This window comes from Pantherophis guttatus, chromosome 12 (genome assembly GCF_059756535.1).
Source record: "Pantherophis guttatus breed Tessera chromosome 12, ASM5975653v1, whole genome shotgun sequence".
Classification (NCBI taxonomy): Eukaryota; Metazoa; Chordata; class Lepidosauria; order Squamata; family Colubridae; genus Pantherophis; species Pantherophis guttatus.
The window spans coordinates 22,146,428-22,172,148 of record NC_142074.1 but is presented as its reverse complement, the minus strand read 5'-3'; the positions used below and the strand labels follow the sequence as shown (position 1 = coordinate 22,172,148).

Here is a 25,721-nt window from a genome sequence, read left to right as displayed (position 1 = left end):
GGCGGCTTACAAGGCGTTAAGCAATAGCCTTCACACTTTTGTATATTTTATACAAAGTCAGTTTATTGCCCCCACAATCCGGGTCCTCATTTTACCTACCTTAGAAAGGATGGAAGGCTGAGTCAACCTTGAACCTGGGGAGAATTGAACTCGCTGTAATTGCAGGCAGCTAAATACTATCTTTAACAATAGCATTAGTCTGCTGCGCCACTCAGGCTCTTGTAGATATGATATATGAAATTAAATTAAGATAAAATGTGTAAACCCTTCTTGAATTCTGTTAAGGGCAATTAATTTACTGCTGACTGTTCGTTGGTTAGATTCCTGCGTATTTCATGAGCAATAAATCATCTTAACTAGAACTTAAAAGTGTGATCCGATTTTTGATTCGGATCGGCCTGACAAGGACCATATTAGTTGTCTTTTAAGCCCCGCCCAGCTGATCAAATCAAGATAAAAAATGATACAGATATTATTATTATTATTATTATTATTATTATTATTATTATTATTATTATTATTATTATGGCTAATCTTTGGTAAATACAGAGTCTTGGGAACGATGAGGAATTTCCCAGTCTATTTCAGTTTCTGTGAATTATTCAAATTTGCTTCCCTTCTGCATTCTTGGCCCCCAGGGTTAAGCTCTGTTAATCAGATCAGCCATTGAGTGATTCACCTGCCATCTCTTGATTCAATTTTATGTCTACTGTCTTTTCCATCCCTGTACGTCCTCCGTACAGATAGTTCTTGACTTACGGGAGTTCGCTTAGTGACAAGTTCGAAGTTACAACGGCACTGAAAAAAGTGACATAAGACCATTTTTCATACTTATATCCCAATGGTCATGTAGTTTATATTTGGAGGCTTGGCAACTGGTTCATATTTATGACGGTCGTAGTGTCCCAGGGTCATGGGATCACCTTTTGCGACCTTCTGATGATCAAAGTCAACAGGGACGCCAGATTCACTGAAAAACCGTCTCACTCATTTAACAACTGTTAAGAAGTGATTTGCAAAAATCACAGTTTAAAGCCGACAAAACTGGCAAAACTGACTTAACAACCGTCTCTCTTTGCAACAGAAATGTTGGGATCCGCTGTGGTCGTATGTTGAGGAATGCCAACCAGACTCTTAGACCAGGAGTCAGCAACCTGTAGAAGAACCCCTGAGTACACACTTGAAACTCTATAGAGCCATGATGCTGAACCTGTGGCACGCGTGCCACAAGTGGCACGGTGGGCCCTCTCTGTGGGCACATGAGCTGTCACCCTAGTTCAGCTCCACTGTGCATGCGTGTGTGCGTCCCGCTAGCCAGCTGGTCATCCTGTCTCTGTTTTACATGCATGTGGGATGGGGCACCAGTGGTGGATTCCTGCCGGTTCAGCCCGGTTCACCCGAGCCGGTAGCGGTGCCGATATGACGTCACCGAACTGGTTCTCTTTGTTTGGGAGCTGGGCCCTCCGACCCACCCACCCCGTGTTATTCTTACCTTTTATTTGGCCCTGCCCCCAATCTATTCACTGCCTCCCGAGTCCCAGCTGATTGGCTAGAAGGAAAAAAACTGTTTAAACTCTTGCCGCGGGGCTTCAAAGGGCCGCCCTATAGCTGATCAGTGTTAAAAGGCAGTGCGCTCGAAAAACAAATGGGCAGACCGGTGCCTCCAAAAATAAATGAGTAGACCGGTACAGCTCTGCAAGCAGTTAAAAACCTGGTAGACCAGTACCTCTGCTAAATCCTAAAGAATTGTCACATGACCATCAAAAGATGCCCACAAAATAAGCCACGCTCACAGAACCACTAGTAAAAAAAATTAGAACCCACGCCTGTGGGGCATGCGTGGGGGGGCACATGCATGTGCGGGGGGCACGTGTGGGGGCACGTTGTGAATGCAGGGAAGGCAGGGTGTGTGTGCGGGGGCCCCACACATGCATGCATGGGGATGGGACACTGCATTTTGGAGGTTCGGGGGTGCGTGTACGGTTTGGGCACTCAGTCCGGAAAAGGTTACCCATCACTGCTCTAGAGTCTTTCCAAAACGCAACCACAATTCAGCAACACCTCATTATTTCCCAACAACCCGCCGCCTTTGTTTATATCGAAAGAAAGCTCCTGCTAGGCCTAATAGACTTATTTGGAGGGGGAAAACAGCCATCCATCTATCCAATTCCACGCCAAAAGAACTTTCAGCCGCAAACAGTGCTTCGGCGACAGTAACACATCACAGGCTGTGGTCTCTCCGTGACATTCCGAGGCTGATGTTAATCACTTTCCTCATCAGAAGGAAGCGTAGTAGGGCAGAAGTAACAGAAGAGATGGCGAGGTGGGGTGGGGGGGAAACGGTCCATCTGTCTTACGCCCGAGAAGAAGACAAGTTTTGCTCAGGAACCCTACTGTAGATTGATGTCTTCTCCCAACCCTGTTTGCCCACAATCGCAGTTGAATTTGATTCACTGGGATTCTGCACATCATAGATCCTGGCAGAATTACGAGAGGAGAGCCCGTAGCTAGAGCCTTTCAATTTGGCTTCTCCATCAGATCTCGCCTGGCGAGAAGGATCCGGCCCCCCTCAAGAGGGGTATTCTTTATTCACCGGCCGACATTTCTCTCCTCCGAGTCGCAACTGATTAAGGGCCATAACATCTTTCTATCTCCGTGCGCTGCAAGTCTGCTTTTTCGGATGAAAAAAATGAAATAAAAAGAAATCAGATTGCTTTATTTCACCGCGGTGCTTTGGAGCAGGCTGGTACCTACTGGTCTATTGGCATCCGTCCATCCGTCAGCAATAAAAACCTTTCAACCTTTCCATTAACATTTCGCTCCAGCGCAAATCCAAAGGATGCTGAATTTTGCTTATTTTCTAGAGCAACATTCATGTTGGCACTCTGGGATAAGTAAGGAAAGAGGGATAGAGTGAGGTGGGGACAGTGGTGGAATGCAATTTTTTTTACTACCGGTTCTATGGGCGTGGCTTAATGGGCTTGGTGTGGTTTGTTGGGCGTGAATTGGTGGGCGTGGCAGGAGAAGGATACTGCAAAATTCCCATTCCCTCCCAACTCCAAGGGAAGGATACTGCAAAATCTCCATTCCCTCCCCACTCCAGGGGAAGGATACTGCAAAATCTCCATTCCCTCCACACTCCAGGGGAAGGATACTGCAAAATCTCCATTCCCTCCCTACTCCAGGGGAAGGATACTGCAAAATCTCCATTCCCTCCCCACTCCAGGGGAAGGATACTGCAAAATCCCTATTCTCTCCCCATTCCTGGGGGAATGGAGATTTTGCAATCTCCATTCCCATCCCACTCTGCGGCCATCCAGAGGTGGTATTTGCCGGTTCTCCGAACTACTCAAAATTTCCACTACCAGTTCTCCAGAACCTGTCAGAACCTGCTGAATAGCACCCCTGGGAGGGGTATGGCAGAGGAGCCAGAAAATGTAAGCGACAAACTCGACAAATCTGCATTTTAAAACCAGGCAGAATAAAGGACAATTGTGGCGTATGTGAGGCCACCAGCAAAAGGGACAAAAAAATAAAAATAAAATTAAGGCAGAAGGCAGAACCTTTTGGGAATCCAATGGATAGAGCTCCAAATTTTTTCCTTCTATCTTTGCAAGGAAGAAATAAAATTAAAAGCAGGGATGTCGCATGATATCACATCATCCATTTGTCTATCTCCACGCCACTGGCAGTTGCTATAAAAATGGGGAAGGATAGAGGGGATTACGAGAGACCTGACAACAGTTGGCTGCAACGCAGAAGCTAGCGCTCAACTGCAACTACGTCCTTCAAGCTAAAATCAACCATCTTTCTGGGAGATAGGAGACTCCAAAATGGCAATTAGACATTGTCAAGGGCATCTCCAGGAAATGTCATTGCTACCAACCTGCCTCCCATTGAGGACCTGTATACTGCACGAGTCAAAAAGAGGGCTGTGAATATATTTACAGACCCCTCGCATCCTGGACATAAATTGTTTCAACTGACGCTATAGAGCACTGCACACCAGAACAACTAGACACAAGAACAGTTTTTTCCCGAACGCCATCACACTGTAGTTGTCCAAGCCCAATATTTCAAGCCTGGTGAGCAGAGGAGTGGAGGACTCTTCTGGTGAAATACCTCTGGACTCGCTCAATTGTATTAATGTCCGATAGAAAGTGCGGATTCCAGGCAGACGAGCTGTATTCGAGAACTGAATCACAAATCTCAGCAGACGTTGTGTTGCTCAGAAGCGGGTGTATCAATTTCGGAGGAACAATTGCGGTATTGACCAACCCTGGAACATCTCAATCAAAGCAAGCCCTGTGGAGGCTGGTTTCGGACAGCTTTGTCCGTTGGGAGAGGGTGGGAAAAGGAGAAGAGATATGAAGCTGGTGGTGGAGGTGAAGAAGACAAGTGATTAATTGGTCTGACAATTGCCAAAGCAGGTGGAAAGGACAGGATGACATGACATAATCTTCACATTGGAAAGGAACTAAATGGCCAGTGGGTTTTTTTTGGGAGTCCCAAAAGACTGGATTAAGAAGAAAAATGGATTGTCCGATCAGAATAGAGCTGTCTTAAGCTGTTGAGAAAGGGTGGCAAATAAAATTCTCTAGGTTTCCCTCCTCCAATTGTAGCAAATAATAATAATCATAATACACTCTAAATTGGCAGAGGAATTAAAACTTTAGAACTGGAAAGCCTTTGGAATCATGCTAGTAGTGGATTTAAGGATAGACCCATCCTAAAAGAGAGCTTGGGGAAAAAATTACCTTTGCATCTGTAAACGTTGGATAAAATGTCCAACATTAAATTCTAACAGGCTCGGTTAGCTATTGGTTAGATTTCTGTACAGCCTTTTGATCAGGACGCAGCTATATGGTGCACGCAAGGGATTCTGTTCTCATATGCAGGCATGCACCATTCAATCTACCTGCAGCCAATTATCTTTCCTTCCCTCCCTTTTTCTTTCTTTCCTTCCTTCCTTCCTTCCTTCCTTCCTTCCTTCCTTCCTTCCTTCCTTCCTTCCTTCCTTCTAAATATAATCCTTATATTATTATAATCTTCCTCCCTTCCTCCCTCTCTCTCTCCCTCCTTCCCTCCCTCCTTTTTCCTTCCTTCCTTCCCTCCCTGCCTCATAAAAATTCTTCCTTCCACGTACATTATAATCCTCCCTTCCTCCCTCTCTCTCTCTCACTCCTTCCCTCCCTTTTTCCTTCCTTCCTTCCTTCCTTCCTTCCTTCCTTCCTTCCTTCCTTCCTTCCTTCCTTCCTTCCTTCCTTCCTTCCTCCCTCCCTCCCTCACACACATACAGACCCCAATCTGGGGTCAATCAATGACTCTGGGTGGCTTATAACTCATACATATAGATATAGATGATATAGATATAGATATAGATATAGATATAGATATAGATATAGATATAGATATAGATATAGATATAGATATAGATATAGATATAGATACACACATGCACACATGCATACAAAAATAAATATGCATGGCAGCTTAGATACTTGGCCAGTCAACAATAAAGCCAGGAAAGAAGAACTTTGACATATTCAGTGCCCCTCCCCCATAATGGGAACACAGCCAGGTTTTTAGAGCCATACAAAAGGCTAGCAGAGTTGGGGCCATCCTGATCTCCGAGGAGCGGATAATCCAGAAGGCAAGGCTATTGCCGAAAAGGCCCGTCTTCAGCCAACCCACTTTGGCTGATGGGATCTGCAGCATACCTAATCTTTTGGATCCAATTGGAGAAAGTACAGATTCGTGGGGAAAGCAGGTCCTTCAGATAATCTGACCTCAAATCATTTAGGGCTTGGTAGCATCATCTCAAGAAGTTCTCTCAACTATTGTGTAGACCAGGGGTCCCCCAACTCCCAGGTCAAGAAACTGGGCCATGGAAACTACCGAAGCCCCATCCGCGAGATGGGGCAGGCAGCAGGCGAAACCCTCCAGTCCACGGAAAAATCCACGTTCCCTGGTGCCTTAAAAGGTTGGAGGCCGCTGGTGTAGACCTTTCTGATCAAAGGGATGGTGAGAATGACCAAGCTATCCCAACCAACCCCTCCGCCCTGGGTCAGATCAAAATGGGGAGAATTTCCCACCTGGGCCACCACTGCTCGTTGCAAAGCTGGTGTACACGGGGTGGAACTACTACCAGAACCCAGCCTTCCGTGAGGGGTGGTCTCCTGGCCGAGGACAGCTGTCCGGTTGAAGTCTGGCTGGACCCCGTAGCTTTTCTGAAGCTGCTTTTCTGCCTGCAAAGAAACCAATCGCAAGACGGAGCATTGTTATTCCACCGAGGGTGTTAACTTCATCCCAATTTATCTTGCTCTCTTCGCCCCCAGATCAGATACAGGCGCATCTTCATGCATTTCTTGCTAGCCCTTTGCTCTTTCTTTTTCTTTTTTAAGAAAAACTTAAATCAACAAAATTGAACCTCTCCGGTTCAACAGCAAGAGATACATAACTAAAAAGGTTATATATATATATATTTGTCTCTTTGTGTTGGACAGTCTATGCTATTTTCCTTCGCGGTGTAGATGACGGATTGTTTTAATACCCAGTCGTCTTTGGTGTATTGATATCCGGTATGCCGCTGATCAGATTTTGACTTTAGAATGAGAATAGCAGAGTTGGAAGGGACCTTGGAGGTCTTCTAGTCTAACTCCCTGCTCAGGCAGGACCCCCTATACCATTTCAGACAAATGGTTGTCCAATCACTTCTTTAAAACTTCCAGTGTTGGAGCATCCACAACTTCTGGAGACAAGTTGTTCCACTGATGAATTTTTCTCACTGTCAGGAAATTTCTCCTTAATTCCAGGTTGCTTCTCTCCTTGATCATTTTCCACCCGTTGCTTCTTTTCGTTTTCAGGTGCTTTGGAGAATAGATTGACTCCCTCTTCTTTGAGGCACCCCCTGAGATATTGCAACACTGCTATCATGTCACCCATGATTTATCACTTATACCTTTTATGTACAATGAGAGCTTATGAACTGAAGACAAATTCCTTGTGTGTCCAATCATACCTGATCAATAAAGAATTCTATTCTATTCTATTCTATTCTATTCTATTCTATTCTATTCTATTCTATTCTATTCTATTCTATTCTATTCTATTCTATTCTATTCTACTCTACTCTACTCTACTCTACTCTACTCTACTCTACTCTACTCTACTCTACTCTACCCTACCCTACCCTACCCTACTCTACTCTACTCCTTTAAGGGACATGGTGGCTCAATGGCTAAGCTTGTCGATCGAAAGGTTGGCAGTTCAGCGGTTCGAATCCCTAGTGCCATGTAATGGGGTGAGCTCCCATTACTTGTCCCAGCTTCTGCCAACCTAGCAGTTTACGAAAGCACGTAAAAAATGCAAGTAGAAAAATAGGGACCCCCTTTGGTGGGAAGGTAACAGCTTTCTGTGCACCTTTGGTGTTTAGTCATGCCGGCCACATGACCACGGAGACGTCTTCGGACAGCGCTGGCTCTTCGGCTTTGAAACGGAGATGAGCACCACCCCCTAGAGTCGGGAACAACTAGCACATATGTGCGAGGGGAACCTTTACCTTACTCCTTCCTTTCATTAGACTAGACATGCCCAGTTCCAGCAACCGTTCTTCATATGTTTTAGCCTCCAGTCCCCAATCATCTTTCTTGCTCTTCTCTGCACTCTTTCTAGAGTCTCAACATCTTTTTTACATCATGGTGACCAAAATTGGATGCAGTCTGATCCAATACCTGATATTCAGGAAAGTCCTCCCTTCTTTGGGGGCTTTCACTGAAATAGCTAGCTCAGCACTGCTTTTTTGGGGGTTTATGGCGAAACAAATTTATTTACAGTTTTTATTGATAGCACAGTCAAATTCTTTGCAGCTTGATTTAAGCTGAAAGAAAAATGATCGTGCGGGTTTTAGACAAGCATTCTGGATAGATTTTTCAAATTAAATCCACCATGGGCAAAAATAAATAAAGTAAGCCTTCTCAAAAGATGCAGGATCCTATTTATTTTGATATGCACATCCTCACATCCCAGGAGTCTCCACATGGCCCGTTTTGGATGCAGGTAAGTCCAGGGTGGGCCTACCGGAAATTCTGGAATTTCACCCCTGATGTTAGGGTTCATTTGGGGGAAACCCCATATATTATTACAGAATACAGAACAATAGAGTTGGAAGGGAGGTCTTTTTGGAAGTCTTAACAACAGAAATTTGAGGCTCAATTATGGTCATAAATCAAGGACTACCTGTACCCCCCCCCTCTCTCTCTCTCTGTGTGTGTGTATACAAATTAAAAACACAAGGCAGAGAAGCGTCAGTGTCCAGAGGAACCTGTCACACCCGGTTTGTGCCCAGTGACTGCGCCACACTTCCTACAGAAACTCGCTGCCTCCAGCTGCTAATGTCAAAACTCCGCAATAAATACATCTGGATTAAAATTTAACCAGAATGGCCTGCGCTGTGTTTTACAATGCGTTGTATTCCCTCTACAAAGAGGTCACTCGTGGAATACAAGCCAGAGATGCAAATGGATATCGGAACTGACTTTTCGCAATGCGTTTCTTCCCCCTTTTGGCATCTGTGGTCTCACTCTTCCTTTTGGGGAAAAAAAAACAGAATGTGGAAGTGATAAAAGAGAACTTTTTATGGTCTACCTTCTCAAAACCAGGAAGAGCACTACTTCTCCTTAAATCCTGAATAGAATAGAGTAGAGTAGAGTAGAGTAGAGTAGAGTAGAGTAGAATTAGAATAGAGTAGAGTAGAGTAGAGTAGAATTAGAACAGAGTAGAGTAGAACAGAACAGAACAGAACAGAATAGAATTCTCCAAGGAATTTATTTAGGTAATCCTCAATGTATGACTACAACTGAACCCCAAATTTCTGTTGCTCAGTGAGAAACGGATGAAGTGAGTTTTGGCCCATTTTCTTGCTTTTCCTTTGTGTTAAAGGAATCATGGTCGTTAAATTAGTTGCACCGTTGTAAAGTGAATTTGGCTTCCCCGTGGACTTTGCTCTTCGGAAGGTCACAAAAGGGAACCCCAAGACACCCGCAACCGTCATAAATACGAACCAATGGCCAGGTGTCCAAATTTTGTTCACGGGCACCATGGGGATGCTGCGAAAATGGTCGTGAGTCTGAAAAACGATCCTAAGTCAATTTTTTTCCAGCACCGTTGTAAATTTGAATGGTCATTAAACGAGCTGTTGTAAGTCAAGGACCACCTGTATTCCAGCTCATATGCTCTGGCACTGGTGAGATGGATAGGTACAGAGACCACCAGAAGAAGAAGAAAGGGACTTAAGGATTCAAAGATGTTAAGATGGAGCATTCAAGGTCCCAGGTTCACAGAAGTCCTCTGAAGCTTATGGACTCAACCTCCATACATGTCCAAAAGCTGTTATTAAAGAATAGTTTTTGGTGGAACAAACATGAAACTGATCTGTAGAGATTCTCCGTCATCCAGGTCATGGTTGTCCCAAAGGTGCTTGTTCTGGAGGCAACTGGACCTCCTTGGTTTTTTCTTTTGAAGACGTTTCGCTTCTCATCCAAGAACAACAATTCAATTTGGGATGAAGAATGGATTTCAGGAGGGAAAAATTGCAGACTACAGGAACCAGGAGCGCTACTCAGGTGACCCTGAGGACGCAGCTAATCCTCCAAGTGTCCTCAACGACCCTCTAAAAGGATGCAAATGACCAGCTGTCTGCAAGGAATATAAATCCTTCCACTCCCCACTATCCTGTCAGAGCTGAAGAAGCTTCTTGGATGAGAAGCGAAACGTCCTCAAAAGAAAAAAAACAGAAACTCCAGTTGCCTCTTGAAGTCTTAAAGTTGCCAAATTTGGAGACCCCTGCTCTTAGGGAAGAGAAGGAGAAAACGCCATCACTGCATATGAGTTTTCCTCTTTTTTTTTTTTTTTGGAGAATCAAGCTCAATCTTAAGATTTATAATTCCACCCCCTTCTCTTCAAACTCTTCTGGATGTCCTCAGAAGATTGTTATTCTTCGGTTTGCCTTGTTACCTCTAGAGATGGTCTTGTGATTTTGGAAAATGTCTCTGCGGGCTGTTTTTAACTCAGTGATGAATGAGTCTTTTCTTAGCGTTCTCTTTCCTTTTCGAAAGCATTCTTACCAAAGAAATAAATAAATTCCTCAATTAGGCTTCTATTCAGCCCAAAACAACAATCTATCTATTTCCAAGGCTGGAGATGGAAAGAAATGCTTCCCAACCATGTGAGATTTTACAAGAAACAACCAAGCTTGGAGAGCCCCCCCGAAACACCAATTATTTGCTTCTCCCCCCCCCTTCTAAAGCCTGCTTGGTTGTTGTTTTTTAAATTAAAAACCGTTTTTAGCTGGCAACTGGCCAAATCCAACATAGACAAGGACTGGTGTTTAGTAAGCTGGGCTTTACCTGTCATGCCCCCCATCGGAGTCCGAATCTGAGGGGGAAGACGAACAGCTGAGAGAGAGCGGGAGAGTGGCTCCGTTGGCTGTGGAGGAAACTGGGGAAGGGCAAAGACAGGCTGGACAGAGCAGGGGAGAGGTAGAACAAGGGAGAGGAGGTTCAGATGAAGACCAAGGCCCACCCCCTCCTCATCCTAGGGCACGCGGGGAAGAACAGAGAAGAGAGCAACGGGGGTTGTGTGGCTTACGAGAGAGGGAAGGGCCCTGATTCCCTTCACAAGGCACACCTGGGGATGGAGTTTAAAGGAGAGTGCTGCTTCAATTCTGGAACTCCTTATCTTGCTTGCCCTGCCAGGTTAATCACTTTATCTTGGCTTATTGGATTTATATTTTGAAGTTTTCTGTTTATAGCGCTTGGACTGAAGTATTTTCAGCCAAAGGCTGTTACAGATTTGTGGGTGAGTTTTTCTCCAGACCGAAGAGTAAAAGGGACGTCGAGGGCAAAGTTAGAGCTAACAAAGGGAAACATTACTTATTCTCTGGCTGTCTTGCCTTTGTGCCATGCCCTGGGATCATCACATTACCTCTTTGCTCAAGCAGTTTGACGAAGGGCCCTGTGGAAGATTAAGGATCTTAGGAATCTCCTTGTTCTTCTGCTTGTGGTCGTGTTGGAGAGAAAGGAGTTGTGTCTGATCTTTGGGAAGGGTTCGGTGAAATTTCTTCCCCTGAGTTGCTTCGTCTGCTTTCCTCTAGAAGGGGGAAAGGAAACAAGAATGCCCTTGTAATCAAAAGATCGGTGGAGTTAGCTTAGAACAACTCTATCTTCCATTTGAGAATCAGCAACAGCAGAGGCCAACTTAGACATCTGAAATCACAGGTGACACTGTGGAATGTGAGAGGGACATTGGGAGAGGGATCTTGGAGTCTTAGTGTACAACATAATTAAATATGAGCCAGCTGTGTGTGGCGGCAGCCAAAAATGCCAATGCAATCCTAAATTGCATTAACAGAGGGATACAATTAAGATCAAGGGAGGTATTAATACCACTCTATAAAGCCTTAGTAAGGCCACACCTAGAGTACTGCATCCAGTTTTGGTCACCACACTATAAAAAAGATGTGGAGACTCTAGAAAGAGTGCAGAGAAGAGCAACCGGGATGATGAGGGGACTGGAGACTAAAACATACGATGAACGGTTGCAGGAACTGGGCCTGGCTAGTCTAGTGAAGAGAAGGACCAGGGGAGACAGGATAGCAGTCTTCCAATATTTGAGGGGCTGCCACAGAGAGGAAGGGGTCAAGCTATTTTCCAAGGCACCTCAAGGCCAGACAAAGAACAATGGATGGAAACTGATCAAGGAGAGATTCAACTTAGAAATAAGGAGAAACTTCCTAACAGTGAGGACAATTAACCAGTGGAACTGTTTGCCACCAGAAATTGTGGGTGCTTCATCACTGGAGGCTTTTAAGAAGAGACTGGACAGTCACTTATCTGAAATGGAATAGATCTCCTGCTTGAGCAGTGGGTGGGACTAGAAGACCTCCAAGGTCCCTTCCAGTTCTATTCTGATTGGATGAAAAAAATATACCCCAAAGATGTCTCCTCTGTCCAACTACAACCACACCTGTTGCATTCCTGCGTGTTGGACTGCATCCCCTTTGCACCACGCCTCCTCCGGCTTCTCTCGGTTGCTTTTATCCTTCTGCACATGGCCCGGAGCCCCCTTGCTCTCTGGGTGTCTCCTTTCAGGGTCCAGATGTTTCCGAAGCTCTTCCTTTTTCTGATGCTGAACACAGGCCAAGAAATGACATTTCATTTCATTTCATTATTCGGGGGCATCTCATACAAGGAGTAAATGAATCGCTCGTAGGTCGCGTGGTGCAACGTCGTTCAGACATTCTCGGATTCTAAGCACGGTAGAAGCTCCCTGAGAAACGTGGTTTTTTTCCTCCCATATATATGTATATGTATGTATTTCTCCTCAGCCGGGTATTTTCCTACGTAAACCAAGATTTTCAATTGCAGCCATAGCTCAGTGAAATCACATCCACTAGTTCTAGGCTTTATCAGACAGCCAACAAGCAGTTTGCTGCCTTTTGGGAGACTAATATAGATCTATTTCAGACTAATTAGTCCTCATCAGTTAGCCACACCCTCATCACATGTTTCCTCCCCATAGAGGTCAAGTATTTATTTTATTTTCTTATCGTAGGCCCTTTATGTGTATTTCTCCACAGCTGGGTATTTTCCTATGTAAACCAAGATTTTCAAAATCTCTACGGGGAGGAAACATGTGATGAGGGTGTGGCTAACTGATGAGGACTAATTAGTCCAAAATAGATCTATATTAGTCTCCCAAAAGGCAGCAAACTGCTTGTTGGCTGTCTGATAAAGCCTAGAACTAGTGGATGTGATTTCACTGAGCTATGGCTGCATTTTGAAAATCTTGGTTTACGTAGGAAAATACACGGCTGAGGAGAAATACACATAAAGGGCCTACGATAAGAGAAGAATATATATATATGTTTTCTGAGGTTTTCGCGGGTATTTGTATTTAGGTCTTTGGTTATTCGGGTTTTCTCTCGTACTTCCAATTTTACGCGGGAGAAAACCCGAATAACTAAAGACCTACACACACACACACACACACACACACACATATATATATATATCTTTCCCTCCCTCTCTCCCTCCCTCTCCCTCCCTTTCCCTTTTCCTCTCCCTCCTTCTCCCTCCCACTTTCCCTCTCCCTCCCTCTCCCTCTCCCTCTCCCTCTCCCTCTCCCTCTCCCTCAGTCCCTCTCCCTCTGTCCTTCCCTCTCCCTCTCCCTCCCTCCCTCTCCATACTGAGCATAAACTTTACACTGGGCTCTTTGTACATCTCCTTTTCCTCAAGGTAACTACCATGTTTCCCCGAAAATAAGACCCTGTCTTATATTTTTCTGAACCGTGAAATAAGCACTTGGCCTTATTTTCGGGGAGTTCTTATTATTTTGGGGCGCCTGGAGCAAGACGGGGCTCCTCTTGCCATCTTACCTAGATTTCCAGTTCTGTCTCCCTAACCCTAACCAGAGGAAATGGCGGAGACTGGCTGCGCATGCCTTTAAATATTTTTGGGGAGGGCTTATTTTCAGGGAAATATGGTAAATCCCAAATTATACCTTTCTATGTGCTGACATAGAATCGGGCACGACTTAGCAATGGAGGAACAACAGTAGTATATTAAGATAACTGCACCATCACTTGAATCGTTCTAGCTGTCTATTTCTGTTCCAGCATGATTTTTCTAACACAACGAGAGGAAATGAAGACCATACGCCAAATGTTTGAAGACATTCAACCCTTGCTTGAGAAGGGGGTTGGGCTAGAAGACCTCCAAGGTCCCTTCCAACTCTGTTATCCTTCGTCCAATTGCACCCTTGCACTCTGACTGTGAACGTTAGTTCTCATGTGGTTGAAAGTAAACTAGATCTGGCCGGTACTGAAACGAGGAACAGATGGAAGCTAAATCTCCTGCTCAAGAGGGAATCCATTCCAAAAGTGGTGTGTGCGTGTGAGAGAGGAAATAATAAAAAAAAAAAACATGGAAAAATTCTGAATATTGTTGATTTTAAATAGAGCAGGCATTCTGATACTCAAGTATTGCTAGAATTGTTTCCTAATGGCTCAACTTAATAGAGTTCCTCGATTCTTATCCATCTATCTATCTATCTATCTATCTATCTATCCATCCATCCATCCATCATCTATCCATCCATCCATCCATCCATCCATCCATCATCTATCTATCTATCCATCCATCCATCCATTATCTATCTATCATCTATCTATCTATCTATCTATCTATCTATCTATCTATCTATCTATCTATCTATCTATCCCTGTCTGTCTGTCTGTTTGTCTATCTATCTATCTACCATCTCTCTCTCTCTCTCTCTCTCTCTCAACCTCCTGCTCCCCTCTTTCATCTATCTATCATCTCTACCTGTGCCAATCAGATAAAGTCAAAGCAGATGAAAATCTGCAAAACTCTGGGATCCTATCACGGCTTATTCCATGCTTTTCTAAATTTATTTTCAAGAGTGGGGACTGTGAAGCTCTTTTTAGTTGCTCCTTTATTGATCATTGTTTAACCGTTGGTCTGCAAGGCAATGTCTCCCTTGGCAAAACAGTCTAAAGAAGTCCAAAGTGCTCTTTTCATCTACAAGAGCAGATGTTCTGGCATTGAAGAAGGAGGGCCTTCCAGATTCTTCAGAACAGATCATGAAAGGCCAAGACGCTTTTGTGTTTTTGTGCTTTCACGTCCATGTTGACTCCTGGACAAGTCCCTGTAGATTTCTTGGCAAGCTTTCTTCAGACATGGTTTGCCGTTGCCTCCTTGCTAGATCTGAGAGAGAGAGGGACTGGTCCAAGGTCACCCAGCTTCCTTTGTGCTCAAGGTGAAACTGGGAATTCATGAAATCTCAGTTCCTAGCTTGATGCCTAAACCAGGCCATAACGCTACCTCTCTTGAAGGCCAAGTTGGTAACTACAATTTAAAGCCTTGGCCTCCAGCATCTGCTCCCCACACCCCAGGATCGCTTCTGGGCCCCACCGAAGTACCCCAAGGCACTCTTAGAAAATAAAGCAAGACGGATGTTTGCAGGTCAGTCCTTGGCTTGAAGGTGCAACTTCCCCCCCCAAAAGACCAGGGGTAGAGAATATTGCAGGGAGTTAGAAAAGATACTAAAAGTTGACTTTGCAAATTAACAAGCATTGGCAGTTGAGTCACATCTACTGAACCGCCATTTGCAAAGAAGGCGTTAGTTTCGTGAGCGTACCCAACCTGCTCTCCAAAATCTCAACTGAAAAGACTGGCAGAAGTAGCAAGCTCATGCCCTCTTGATTAGGAGCTTGGTGACTAAAGAACGGTTGCAGGAATTGGGTAGGGCTAGTCTAGCAAAAAGAAGGACCAGGGGTGACATGATAGCAGTGTTCCAGTATCTGAGGGGCTACCACAAAAAAGACGGGGTCACGCTATTCTCCAAAGCATCTGAAGGCGGGACAAGAAACGATGGATGGGAACTCATCAAGGAGAGAAGCAACCGAGAACTAAGAAGAAATTTCCTGACAGTTAGGACAATGAATCAGTGGAACAACTTGCCTCCAGAAGTTGTGAATGCTCCATCACTAGAAGCTTTTAAGTAGAGTTTGGGGAGCCACTTGTCTGGAATGGTATAAAGTCTCCTGCTTGAACAGGGGGTTAGAGTAGAAGACCTCTGAGGTCCCTTCTATATTCTATATTCTATATTCTATATTCTATATTCTATATTCTATATTCTATATTCTATATTCTATATTCTATATTCTATACTCTATATTCTACTCTACTTTATCCTTGTCCTGTCCTGTCCTGTCCCTATCCTATCCTATCCTATCCTATCCTATCCTATCCTATCCTATCCTATCCTATCCTATCCTATCCTATCCCTATCCTATCCCTATCCCTATCCCTATCCCTATCCTATCCTATCCTATCCTATTTCTATTCTATAAAAAGAAAACAAGCAAAGCGACAGGATGAGGCCAGCCAAATCTAATGGAACCCAATCACAGCACCCTTTCTCCCAAAATCAAACCCAGTTCCTACATCTTCCAGCTTCTTCCTCTGCAGTTTTTGCTCCACGATGCGCTTCTGCCTCTCTTCCAAAAGCTGCCTTTTGTAGTTTTCCTGGTGTTTCTGTTGCTGGTGTTGGAGGGGCTGCAAGCAGGGGGGATCCGAACGGGATTTGTTCTCCTGCTGAAGTCGGAGGAACTCTCGGCGCAGGGTGGATTCCCCCGGCAGATTCACAATGGAGCTTCATTTAAAAACAAACATGGGTGCAAAATGAGAGAGAGAGAAGAACCACCAAACTCAGAGAGCACCAAGGAACCCTCGTTTTTCAACCCTGAGCTACAAATAGTCTCCTTTATTGGCACTTTCTTTCTTTTCAGAGCCCCCTTTTGCCATATGTACAAATCAACTATATCAGAGGGGGCAGAGGGAGGGAGAGAGGGAGGGAGAGAGAAGGAGAAAGAGAGACAGAAGGAGAAAGAGAGTGAAGGAGAAAGAGAGAGAGAGAGAGAAAAGGAGAGAGGGAGAGAGAGAGATAGGAAAAGAGAAAAGAGGGAGAGAGAGGGGGAGAGAGAGGAAAGGAGAGAGAGAGAGACAGGAAAAGAGAAAAGAGGGAGAGAGAGAAAAGGAGAGAGAGAGAGAGACAGGAAAAGAGAAAAGAGGGAGAGAGAGGTGGAGAGAGAGAAAAGGAGAGAGAGACAGGAAAAGAGAAAAGAGAGAGAGAGAGGTGGAGAGAGAGAAAAGGAGAGAGAGAAAGGAAAAGAGAAAAGAGGGAGGGAGAGATAGTGGGAGAGAGAGAAATGAGAAAAAGAAAGGCGGAAAGAGAAAGGAATAGAAAAAGAAAGAGAGAGAGAGAAAGAGAAAGGAGAGTAAAAGTAGAAAAAGAGGGAGAGAGAAAGAAAGAGTAAGAGAGAGAGAGAAAGAAGAGGAAAAAGAGGAAAAAGGAGAGAGAGAGAAAGAAAAAAGAGAGAAAAAAATAGGAAGGAAGGAAGGAAGGGAAAAAGAAAGAAGGAAAGAAAGAAAGAAGGCAGGAAGGAAGGAAAGAAAGAAAGAACAAATGAAAGGAAGGAAGGAAGGAAGGGAAAAAGAAAGAAGGAAGGAAGGAAGGAAGGAAGGAAGGAAGGAAGGAAGGAAGGATAATCTGTTTGACTAATTTTAGTATTAAGATAGCTCAGCAAATGCCAAAAAAACTTGCAGCATTGGAACATGCCAAAAAAAAAGAAAAAAAGAAAAAGAGAGAGAAAAAAAAACCCTTCTGAAGAACATTTCTGGTTCAGCTCCCAGCCGGGCCTGTGTTTTAGCAACTTTTCCGAATCCCAGCATCCTAAAGCTGATTATCCGTTCGCCAGAGACCTCACTTCACCGCTGCCTTCCCCAAACCAATTTTAGCATCTGTTCACACTTTGCATTCAACAGCAAAAACACTGGAAGGGGAACAAAAGAAGGATTCAGCTATATTTTTTGGAATTTGTATGGAAACCCATCTGCTAAGGTTCTGGGTGGTTGGGGAGGGGCTTGGAGGGTGGGGGGAGTGGAGGAGAGGACATAAAAGCCCTAGGGGAAAAAAAAAAAGAATCCCTGGTGAAGCTGAATTTCCTAAAAAAACAAACAAAAAAAACCCTCAGCAGTTGAAGTAAGGGGCCAGGCACAATTTTTATTTTGCTTTGTTTAAAAAAAAAAAAAGAAAGAAAGAAAAAAAAAAGATGAACAGCGCTTGGGATCCGTGGCTCCTTATTAGGCACAACTGGCTCCTTCCTTTTCGCATCCAACCCACGCAGACGGTGGCCTACAATATTTATTTCCCCACCTTTTCTTGCAAGGACACAATTTGTGGCTAGGGCTCTCTGATCTACCCAGGCTGTCATCTTCAGCGCGGTTTTTTGTTTTTTTTTGCAAATCGGATCCTACAGAAAACCGTCACTCCGCTTAGGATAAACTGACACGGATTTCAACCGGGGCTGGGCTTCAAAAATTTTAGCAAGGGGTTCTTTGCCTGGTTGCTGCGTGGGCGTGGCCCTGGTGGGTGTGCCCTAGTCAGCCTCCTGCACCACGGCAGGGTGGCCGTTTTGGCCCTCCCCAGGCTCCAGAGGCTTTCCTCGAGCCTCTGGGAGGGCGAAAACAGCCTCCCCAGGCTCCAGAGGCCTTCTGGAGGCCAGAAATGGCCCGTTTCCGGCCTTCCCAAACTTCCAATATGCTCGTTTTTCACCCTCCCCGAGCCTCCACACACCCCCTGCACTTACCTACATCCAAAACGGGCCGCGTGGGGACTTCTGGGAGGGGCGGGGCGAGGTGAGGTGGGATGGGCAGGGCCAGCCAGGAGTGGGATTTGGGGGTTCTCCAAACTTAGCTAGAAGTTCTCCCCCTGTGAACCCCCAGCAGCCCACCCCTGATTTCAACCCGAGTTAGCCTCTTCTAATAACTGTGAAGGTAACAGGCTTAACTTAGAAGACACCTGCCCCGTGGCCTCTATAGCTGGGATGGTCCAACCTCGGCAACTTTAAGACCTGTGTGGACTTCAACGGGATGGGGAGATGTTGGGCCCTTAGGAGACCATCCCGGAACTGTTCCAATTTGACCTGCCAATCCAATATCAGACCTTGGTTCTCCTTCGTCTTCGTTCAACTCGTCCCCTTCTTCCTCACTTCCGCTGTACTCATATTCTGTTTCATCTAAAAAAAAGAAGAAGAAGAAGGATGGGAGGCAAAGTTCTACAAAAGAAGCATTATTGTTCCAGGCATGGTACAGAAAATCTGTTCCATATGTTTGGGTGTGTATGTGTTTATGGAAGGAGGGGGGAGTGCCCATGGAGGAAAGGAATTGAGCTATCACATTGCTCTGTCTGTCTGTCTGTTGTCTCTCTCTAATCTATCCTCTAAATCTATCCTCTATATCTGTCATCCATCTGTCTACCATGTCTCTCTCTCTTTCATCTATCCATCTCTCTCTTTCTCTCTAATCTATCCTCTATATCTATCATCCATCTGTCTTCCATCTCTTTCTCTCTCTCTCTCATCTATCCATCTATCCATCTCTCTCTCTCTCTAATCTATCCTCTATATCTATCACCCATCTGTCTTCCATCTCTTTCTCTCTCTCTCTCTCTCATCTATCTATCCATCTCTCTCTCTCTCTAATCTATCCTCTATATCTATCATCCATCTGTCTTCCATATCTCTCTCTCTCTCTCATCTACCCATCTCTCTCTCTCTCTAATTTTTCTCTAAATCTATCATCTATATCTATCATCCATCTGTCTTCCATCTCTCTCTCTCTTTCATCTATCCATCTGTCTCTTTCTCTCTAATCTATTCTCTATATCTATCATCCATCTGTCTTCCATCTCTTTCTCTCTCTCTCTCTAATCTAGCCTTTATATCTATCATCTATCTGTCTTCCATCTCTTTCTCTCTCTCTCTCTCTCACATCTATCCATCTATCCATATCTCTCTCTCTCTAATCTATCCTCTATATCTATCTTCCATCTGTCTTCCATCTCTTTCTCTCTCTCTCATCTATCCATCTATCTATCTATCTCTAATCTATCCTCTATCATCCATCTGTCTTCCATCTCTCTCTCTCTCTCACACACACATCTCTCCATCTCTCCATCTTTATCTATCTATCTATCTATCTATCTATCTATCTATCTATCTATCTATCTATCTATCTATCTATCATCCATCTACCTATCTTCTATCTATTATCTGTCTGTCACATCTTAAAGGTTGCCATTTGGGGAATTCTGGGAATTGAAGCCAATTCATCTTGAAGCATGCCAGCTGGGCATCTTGGGAGTTGAGTCCACACAAAGATTAACCATTTATGGCAAAAGGATCACCAAGAAGAGATGAAAAAGTCATTTTAACTGAATTCCTACGTTCAAAATCTCACCCCCTTTTTATGTCGGTCACAAGCAGGCAACAAAGAGGTGGAGTTTGGGTCATGGTCAACTTCTTTGAGCCTTCCTTTACTCTCAATCTACGACAGGCTTTCATTCGTCATTACTTGAGGTACAAACTGATTTTCAAACTTTACCCTTCCATGCAAACAACTTTTTAAAGTCAATAATGGCAAGAATGTAGAAATCACCTTTTTCTCCCTTTTTCTTTCTGGTCCTATCTAAGTGATCTTTTAGCAAGATGCGTACTTGGCGTTCGTTTTGCATGTCCCTGATGAAGGAATGTTTGAGCAGAGTCTCCGTCACAGGGCGATGTGTGTAATTTTTGACCAAGCAACTGTCGACAAAGTTGAGAAACTTTTTTGACCTAAAAAAAAAAGAAAAGAAAAGAAATCGGGGAAAAATGACACAAACAATTTAACTTGATGGAGAACTTTGGTCATCCTTTCTTTCTTCTACAATGCCAGCAAAATATTTGGTAACCCATGTCCTACTAAGCCAAGATTTTGCTTTTTATGGTGCCTTGTTAAACTAACCAGAATCAGTCTTATGGATGAACAAACTAACCATGGCTTGCTTACTTTGACTTTCTTCCTCTTTGGTGGGCTAATTCTAAGCCTTTTAGTTGTGGGGTCCTTGGTGCTCTCTGAGCTTGGTTGTTTTAATTTATTTATTTATCAAAATTTTCTTGCAGATGTTTCATTACCTAGCTACTGTGTTTCCCCTAAAATAAGACATCCCGTGATAATAAGCCCAATCGGGCTTTTAAGCGCATGTGCTAAAATGTGCTAAAATAAGCCTCCTCCCGAAAATAAATATTTCAAAGCAGAGCTAAAAATCAGATAAGACGGCAAGAGGAGTCCCATCTTGCTCCACGCACCCCAAAATAATAAGACCTCCCTGAAAATAAGGCCAAGCGCTTATTTCGGGGTTCAAAAAAATATAAGACAGGGTCTTATTTTCGGGAAAACATGGGTAGATAACATCATCAGTACTATGAAGAGGGAAACATCACTTCCGCCAACACTGACATGGCAAGCCTGTCAGATATATAGATATATAAACAGAGAGCAAACTTCACACCCTTCTAACACTGATGATGTTCCCTAGTTGGGTGATGAAACGTCTGCAAAAAAACCAACCACACTCAAGACAGCACCTGGACTTCAGTCTGAAGGACGTGATGAGATGGCAACTGTTGGGAACCCATAAAGACCTTCCACCAGTGGTGGGATCCTTCCTGTTTTAACAACCAGTTCGGTGATTGCGCACTTTGCGCAGTGTGTGCGCATGCACAGTGCAACGAAAAATCATCTTCCGCATTAGTGCTAGGGAATTAAAACAGCTGAGGCACAGCAATCCTCTCTGTCACAATTATCAGCTGTGAAGATAAAGGTAAGTAAAGTGCACGGGGGATGGGCCCAGCTGATTGTCGGAGGGAAACCAGTTCACTCCCAGTTGATCATTGGACCTACCGGTTCGCCTGAACCGGTCTGAACCGGCAGAATCCCACCCCTGCCTTCCACCCTAACAAGAGACAACTACACATTCATTCTAATTGAAATCGATGCGTTACCATTTCCTAGACTTCAGTTTCGGAGAAGGGTTCCGTGGAATCAGAAAGAGGGCTCTCATCGGATGCATGTCACACAACGCTACAATAAAAAAAAAAAACACACATCCACACAAACAAAAAAAATATATACTTTAAGCGGTTTTACATCCCCACTGCCCATCACTGTTGCTTACATTCTCTAATTCTGCATCGTGAAATACTAAAAACCAATCTGGAAGCTTCATCTGAAACTGATTGGCCCCTCCCATAGGAAACAAAAGAGGAGCAAACGGGAAGTGGGCTTTTGCAGCAAACAATTAGTTCGTTTGGTCGTTTCAAGAGTGGAAAGTTCTGTTCGTGACTCTAAGAGACTCTGTGCCAAGTTTTGCCTTGTACTGCGTTTGGAAACTAGTTATCTGGCAGCTTGCCAAGCAAGATAAGGTTCGTGTTGATAAATATTCCTCTGAAAGACTGTTTGCCCGGCCTTGCTGACTGCGAATGAAAGGAATTCACAGTCGTGTAAATAAAAGGGGTTTTGCCAGGATCAAGGCTCTGCTTCATGCTTTTTAGGGAAGCTTAGGTCAGAACAAAAGGAAAGAGATGTTATTGGTTGTTTCTGTTGTGACCTAGGCTTACTGAGTCATTAAAACACATGAGTAGTCCCAAAAACCTCTTTTATTGCAACAGCTGTGAATTACGTTCATTCACAGCTGAGTCCCAATTAGTTGCAAAAAGTCCTTCGGGAGAAGTCCTTCGGGATAATCACCAACCTTTATCTCCCTTGACACGCTGCCAAAAACCTTCTTGGCAAAGCCACACGGAGTCCAGAATCAAATAGAGACGCCGACTGGGAACAGAATTAACAACGTTGCTTTCCTGCAAAGGGCCCACGTGCCTTTGCTCCTCTTTTAAGCCTTATGGGAGGGGCCAATCATCTCCAGGCCTTACTCCCAAGTTGTCCCTTTTGTTTTAACTGTTCTTGCCTTCTGGCAGCTCTAGGGACAGGCTCCTCCTGTTCCTCTGCCTCTCTGATGTCTGACTCTGGAGGCTCTGGAGTCTGCGCATAACTCCCAGATGACCCTGGCCCCATCTCTGAGATGCAGAGCCCTCGTCCAAGCCTTCCCCAGCCTCCTCACTGTCCAACTCTGCTGCCAGCTCCGCAGGCTGCTGGCAGACCACAACAGATGTCCACCAATGAACATCTTCAGAAGGTTCTTCTCCCCATGGATAGTGTTCCTTTGATTGGACAGACAACACGTGACTCATCCAGTTCCATGTCTCAACTGGCCTTGGATGATAAGGAGTGTGAAAACCAAACTCAGCCTTGCAATGGGCTGATACCACAACTCATAATTCCCACTCAGCCAATCTAGCTAGGAAAGTTCTTCGCTTGCTCTGACAACCACAAGAAAGACAACTATGAATGTGAGAAGCGTCTTTCTCTACCTTTCTTGCACTTATTACTTCTAGTAAGACAAAGGCCTTGCTAATTTTCACGATCCCCTCCAGCTGCTAACGCCTCGTTATTTCCATACTAGCCTGTATCGTCTGACACAAAAAACCCACAATTCTTGCAGCTGCGACCCAGCATTGGGGGGGGGGAGTGCAGAAGGAGATTTTTGTGGTGTGGAAGCCACACAATGACTTCAAAAGCGGGTCAGAATTGGACACATACCAAGTAGCGGTTCCATTTTTTTTTTCCTTTTTAACAAGAGCAGAGTTAGCTGTCGGACGCATTTGATGTGTAGAAAATACAGAATAACAGAGTTGGAAGGGACCTTGGAGGTCTTTTAGTCCAACTCCCTTCTCAAACAGGAGACCCTACACCATTCTGGACAAAGTTTTGTCTAATCACTTTTTAAAAACTTCCAGTGTTGGAGCACTCACAACTTCTGAAGTCCAGTTATTCCACTGATCGATTGTTCTCGCGGTCAGGAAATTTCCCCTTAGTTCTAAGTTGCTTCTCTCCTTGATTAGTTTCCATCTGTTGCTTCTTGTCCTGCCCTCAGGGGCTTTGGAGAATAGGATGACCCCCTCCTCTGTATAACAACCCCTCAAATATTGGAACATGGCTATCATGTCACCCCTAGTTCTTTTTCTTCACTAGTCTAGCCATGCCCACTTCCTGTAACCATTTTTCATATGTTTTAGCCTCCAGGCCCCTAATCATCTTAGTTGCTCTTCTCTGCACTCTTTCCAGAGTCTCTACAGCTTTTTTATAATGTGAGGACCAAAACCAAACATGAAATTGTGGTCGTCATCATCATCATCATTTAATGATCCCATAATCCCTTGCGGGGTGGAGTCTGGGCAACTGAATGGAGCTAGCAGAGTGTTGACTGGCCAGATGCTCTTCCTGTCACCAATGCGGAGTTTTGTTCAGCAGATAGATTCTCATTGTGCCCAGAGAGAGAAATATCTGCCTCTACCTAGGATCGAACTTACAGCCTCCTGATTCTGAGAGGAGAGCTCCACCTCTAGGACACCGCACCACTCCCAAACATGAAATTGTGACACTGTTGAAAAATCAGTTGGTCACAGGGTCAAAAGCTGCCAGATAACCCCACAAGCCACAAAGAATAAGATGCAGTCAACTTACGGGGAGCTCCTTCAGCCATTTCGATCGCGGTGATACCTAAGGACCACAAGTCACTCTGGAAAACAAAAGTTGTTGATGAATGAAAAACAAGAGTCAAACAGGTTTGCTTAAGGCTTTGTGTATTATGTGGAGGTAGAGAACCAGATTAAGGAAGACTAAATTTAGTTCATTGTTGCTCAACCTTGGCAACTTGAAGTTGTGTGGATTTCAACTCTTAGCCAGAGGTGAAATGCTACTGGTTTGGACCGGTTCGCCCGAACCAGTAGTAAAAAAGATGCTACCGGTTCGGGCGAAGTGGTATTTCCGACGATCAGCTGTGTCGCGCGATTTAGATTTAATCTAAATCGCGCGGCACAGCTATTTCCCCCTGCTCCGCGCTGTTCTACTTACCTTTGCAGACTCAGAAAAGGGTTCTTAATACTTTTTCAGTGCTGTGCAGTAGCGCCTGCGGTGCACCTGCATGAAAATCGCATGTTTGGCATGCACCGTGCCTGTGCACACATTTGGCAGGCACTGTGCATGTGCACATGTTTGGCGTGCACCGCGCATGCACGTATGAAGCAAATTAGTAGCGGAGCAAACTGGTAGCAGACTTCAGAGCATTTCAGCCCTGCTCCCAGCATAGGTGGCTGGGGAATTTTGGGAGCTGAAGTCCACACATCTTCAAGTTCAAGAGAACTTGTTCGCTGACGTCACATCATCACCACTACCGGTTCGCCCGAACTGGGCCAAACCGGGAGCAACCCAGTACTGGATAGGGCTCCTTTAACGAGTGGTTGAGAAAGGCTGAACTCGTGCAGTTTTTCAATAGCACTTTTGAAGCATCCTTGGATCTAGTCTCTCATTTAAGGATACGTAGCTTCAAACTGGAGCAAAGTGCAGCTGGTATCGATCAAGGATGAAGGAAGGAAGGAAAGAAAGAAAAGGGCAGAAATCAAGATGAAGGATAGAAGGTGAGACAGAAAGGATACTGGCTCGAAAGTCCAGGAGGGCTGCATTTCAAAGAGAATAAAAGGCAATATTTATGACCGAAGACAGTGCTAAACCAAGCAGTTCATTTTGAGGGAAAAAAAAGAGGAAATAAGAATACGCTCAGCCATGTGTGTCTGTCTGGGTTTAAAAGAAAATTTAGGAAGTGAGAAGCACTTAACCTTCTTTCCACTTTCCTGCTGATGATAGATAGAGATAGATAAGGTAACGGTAAAGGTTCCCCTCGCACATATGTGCTAGTCATTCCGGACTCTAGGGGGCGGTGCTCCTCTCTGTTTCAAAGCCGAAGAGTCAACGCTGTCCGAAGACGTCTCCGTGGTCATGTGGCCGGCATGACTAAACGCCGAAGGTGCATGGAACGCTGTTCCCTTCCCACCAAAGGTGGTCCCTATTTTTCTACTTGCATTTTTTACCTGCCTTCGAACTGTTAGGTTGGCAGAAGCTGGGACAAGTCACGGGAGCTCACCCCATTAGGTGGCACTGGGGATTCGAACCGCTGAACTGCCGACCTTTCAATCGACAAGCTCAGAGTCTTAGCCCCTGAGCCATTGAGTCCCTTAGAGATAGATAAATAGATAGATAGATAGATAGATAGATAGATAGATAGATAGATAGATAGATGATAAATTCATAGAAGGACGGCTAGATGGACAAAAATAGATGATAGAGGCATAGAGTTATTTAGAT

General features: G+C 44.5%; 1 protein-coding gene across 3 annotated transcripts in view; it reads right to left on the bottom strand.

Annotated features, from left to right (window-relative positions):
• Positions 1–25,721, bottom strand: part of NRK (Nik related kinase) — a 110,273-nt gene that overhangs the window by 48,114 nt on the left and 36,438 nt on the right. For 2 of the 3 annotated variants that reach the window (XM_087877714.1, XM_087877715.1), the window contains exons 8-15: positions 24,045–24,099; positions 21,467–21,545; positions 20,082–20,257; positions 18,589–18,661; positions 16,029–16,236; positions 12,025–12,186; positions 10,984–11,148; positions 6,096–6,248 (exon numbers count right to left, since the gene is read on the bottom strand). In XM_087877714.1, coding sequence (XP_087733840.1) covers positions 6,096–6,248; positions 10,984–11,148; positions 12,025–12,186; positions 16,029–16,236; positions 18,589–18,661; positions 20,082–20,257; positions 21,467–21,545; positions 24,045–24,099 — 1,071 coding nt within the window. The remainder of the gene's footprint in view (positions 1–6,095; positions 6,249–10,983; positions 11,149–12,024; positions 12,187–16,028; positions 16,237–18,588; positions 18,662–20,081; positions 20,258–21,466; positions 21,546–24,044; positions 24,100–25,721) is intronic. The other variant, XM_087877716.1, reaches the window with a different exon arrangement.